The sequence below is a fragment of the Adiantum capillus-veneris genome, chromosome 28 (genome assembly GCF_014529385.1).
Source record: "Adiantum capillus-veneris isolate H3 chromosome 28, ASM1452938v2, whole genome shotgun sequence".
NCBI lineage: Eukaryota > Viridiplantae > Streptophyta > Polypodiopsida > Polypodiales > Pteridaceae > Adiantum > Adiantum capillus-veneris.
In genome coordinates this window covers 40,314,629-40,318,574 of record NC_140958.1, presented here as the reverse complement: position 1 = coordinate 40,318,574, position 3,946 = coordinate 40,314,629, and the positions used below count along the sequence as shown (strand labels likewise).

General features: G+C 39.5%; 1 protein-coding gene across 1 annotated transcript; it reads right to left on the bottom strand.

Annotated features, from left to right (window-relative positions):
• Positions 1-890: 890 nt before the first annotated feature.
• LOC147420325 (protein neprosin-like) lies at positions 891-3,734 on the bottom strand. The gene is made up of 6 exons (XM_086504509.1): positions 3,654-3,734; positions 3,454-3,539; positions 2,300-2,467; positions 2,112-2,165; positions 1,884-2,030; positions 891-1,250 (listed from the first exon to the last, which is right to left on the bottom strand). Exons 3-6 carry the CDS (start codon positions 2,375-2,377, stop codon positions 891-893), a joined length of 639 nt encoding a protein of 212 aa, XP_086360635.1. The 5' UTR covers positions 2,378-2,467; positions 3,454-3,539; positions 3,654-3,734.
• Between the last annotated feature and the right edge of the window lie 212 nt (positions 3,735-3,946).

The following is a 3,946-nucleotide window of genomic DNA, read 5'->3' as shown; positions in this document are numbered from 1 at the left end:
AGGTCCTTTGGGCTAGTGCTGAGTCGCCCCTTTTGCCCTCGCATTAATGATTGGCCAACCTTTTGGCCACCTTTTCCCGGACTTCTCTCCTCAGTCCGTCCTTAGCTCCATGCCTTCAATAGGTGCGCAGCTTTCAACAGTGGCAAGCCTTGATTGGTGCCCTTATGAGGCCTCATGTCTACAACACAAAATTTTATCCCCTCAACTTACGCCACAACATGTCTGCATAGCCTATTTTTCTTAGAGACTAGATTTTTTCAAGTAACATGTAGCATGATATACTAAACTACCAAGAGCAACGTGTACTAGGGACCCTCCATCACTAGAAAAAATAGTATAGATAAATAAAGAAACAATAAAGGATACAGACACAATAAATAAAAATTTATGACGATGATATACACGTGATTAAAAAATTCAACTAGAATAATGTACATTACGATCAATTACTATATTTAACTTTGTCAAACTGCAAAATGATTAGTTTGATGTGGCACAAAGTTTGTTAGCCGAGTTCATCATATGATCATGTGAAGCACTCAATCATTGTTTGTATTCTACAAAATGAACAAACAATTAGGTTTAAGAATGGAGACCTTGATGCGAGCACACGCATGCATCAAAACTTCTAGACTATCTCTTCAATGGGAGATCGAAGCATACACTTGCTATAATGGAGGTCAGTATAATAACTCGTGCAATACTTGTTTCAAGGTGTACATATGTTGTGTAGCTACATTTGCTAAACAAAAACAAAATCTTTTTGCAAATAAACCAAGCAATTGTTTCCAAGAAAATGACATGAATTATACTATTACAAAGCTAGAGATGCAAAACCTAGGGACAACACCCCAATAGTTGTCCAAAAATATGTTGGTCAATATCCTATCTTATTGGCAATTAAGATTAATTCCAGGTCCTCCAAAGAAGAAGGCAGCACGAGATACACTGTAGCATGTAGGACGTGTAGCATAATATGTAATAGAAGCGGGAACTGGGTAGAGAGTGTAGGAAGAATCCATAAAATGAAGGGAACGTGCATAACATGCCTTTCCAAATCCCTCATCTGCAAAATGGCCACTACCCATTTGTGTGGCTGTGTGCAGGTCATCATTTGAATAATTGGTAATCTCTCCTCCCCATTCGACTCTTGTTGCCTTCTCTTGTAATCCATTCTTGAACAATCTTGTTGGCCAGTAACCTATGTTGGTCATGCCAATTCTTAGCCACCAATGCCCTGTGTTTTTGTCCTGCAAGGGACAAAATTATTACTCATTAGAGTCATTATTTTTTGTTTAAAAGAAAAATTGTCATGAAGGAGGAAAGTTGATTAATATTGGTGAAAATGATAAGATTAGTCTTGGTTCGAAGCAAGGAAGAAGAGCATATCTTGTAAACTCGCTTTAGTTTCAATGAAAAATATTTTCAAATAACATGGACTTTTGACTTATGAATGTGATACATGCATTTGCAGTCACCCACACCCTGCACTTCCCACCCCCCCCCCCCCCCCCCCCCCCCCCCCAAACAACAACAACAACACATAATATAAACACCCAAAATGTGTGTGTTTTGTACCTAAATACAAGTGTATACTCATATGTGTGTGAATTATGTCTTCATGTGCTATCTAGGTATGTATTCATGTATGCGGGATGCATTATGTAAAATATATGCACATGCAGCATGCCTTTGTACATGTGATATGTGAGGATATATATATACAGATAGGTGTGTGCATGTTTGCGTATAAATTATACATATGAGTAGATTATGGGAGGATATACATACACTCACATGTGTGTACATGTATTTCCAATTCAGTATTTGTACATCACTCCTAGGAACAACTTAATGAAAGTAGATCTGAATGATATGTTTACCTTCCACACAAGGAGTGATTGCATTTCGTATTGCTTTTCAAAATCAGAGGTTGGGGCTATGGTTCCTCCCATAACTATGTCGTTAGAGACTTGTATAAATCCGGGACATTGTAGATCACGACATGCAATTGTGTGGTAGTAATCATTCTGAAGCTCAAAAAAAATATTTTTAAGTAAAAATCACTTAAGTAGGTGTTGTAGAGAGTGAAATGAAACAAAATGTCATACCGTCCAGAAAATAAAGAAGCGTGTATTGGTATCTCCATAGACACTCGGAAGCACCTGAAAAGTTAAAAGTACTAACAAGATAGCAACTTAAATGACAAATTTGCACAAATACAACCATGCACAATCTCTACAAACCCTTTTTTCCATTGTAGGTGCATAGAAGACTAGATGGAATTTTGGGAACTTACTGTCCATCCTGCTTCTATAGAGTCTAGAAAGGTGCCTGAGTTATTTCCTGTTACAAGCCAGAGTTGGGCAATGCTCATTTCGCTTGGGCTTGCCACAATGGGATTCCAAGCACTGAAGATTACATAAGTTCCATAAATAGAGTCCCTACGAAGTTCACCAACGGCATGCTGCATAATGTATAAATAAACAATGCTCATTGTCAAAAATTAGAAGTAGTTAATCCTTTCATGAAATAAAAAGTTCAATGGGCTTCTGATTCATGTAAATGTTTGCATTGAACATTTCTTCTAAATTGTGTTTGGTAAGTTACTCAGTACAAGTCTTGCAAAGCCTTTATGCAGTATGTCGATTACTATGGAGTTTCAAGATGATGTGCTTTGACCTAATTAATGTTTAGAGCAAGTAATGTCCAATTATATGTTAAGCTCTACTCAGAATAGTAGTTCACATGTGCTAAACTTTCAATGCATTAGGATGATGGATAATAATTTCGAGATAAGATTTCAAATCCAAGACTTTATGAAGTAGTGGAACACGATAGTTACCTCGTGGTGAGAAAATCTTGGGTCATTAGCAAGCATAGTACTTGTGTAAGGTTTAACTATGGAGGTCTCATTTGGATGTCTTGTATGTGGTGTGGAACGATCATTGGAAATAGGCCGAGGTCTCCTTATAGGGATTATATGTGGAGGGCATCGTCCTTTGCGATGCCAAAAATACCAGGCAAATCTGATGCTTTTATGTTGGGTAGAGATTTGGCATGTACTTCTTCGAGCTCATTGGGGATATGACTAGGAGACTCCTGCACATATAAGGTATTTATTTCATTCATCAAATAGAAACAACACTCTCCCTCTCTCTCTCAAGTTTTAAAAATTGGTTGTCCTCTTGAACCAGAAGACTTGAGTTCAAAACTGGTCGGATTACAACTGCAAATAGAAATAGAAACAACTCTCTCTCTCTCCCAAGCGTGATAGATTGGTTATCCTCTTTAATCAGAGGTCTTGAGTTCAAAACTGGTCGCGGTAAGATTATCTCCTCTTCTTCTTCCTTCTCTCTCTCTCTCTCTCTCTCTCTCTCTCTCTCTCTCTCTCTGTGTGTGTGTGTGTGTGTGTGTGTGTGTGTCTGTGGAATAGCGAGGAAGAAATGGTACCTGGATAATGTGGCCTTTGAGGAGGGGATGCTCAAGGGCTGGCTGCTTCTCACGACGCACGCAGTAATGACGTCTCCATCAGGGCTCTACGCATTAAAAAAACCAACCCATCCCTTGCAGTCACCAGAAAGCGGCAAAGGGTGGGGGGGGGAAGAGAGAGAGAGAGAGAGAGAGAGAGAGAGAGAGAGAGAGAGAAGTACATGTACGGTGTGCACGGTTGCCTCTTTCAGTTTGCGTAAGTGACGGCGCTTGAGAGTGTGGAGCTCATGCCGGCTGCCCGCAGAGACATTAACGCACAATAAGAAGAAGAAGAGTGGTGCTCTCTCCACATTTTCGGTGTTCTAAACTTCTATGCTCAAATACTAGCGGGTTTTATCTTTTCATATCCAGTTTTCCCTCCTTCCTGACGCAATTTCGCCCACGATTCAAATAAAATCGTGTGTTTGATAGAGAGTTCTAGGGTACGGGCTGGGTCGCACAAAAGATGAGTCGC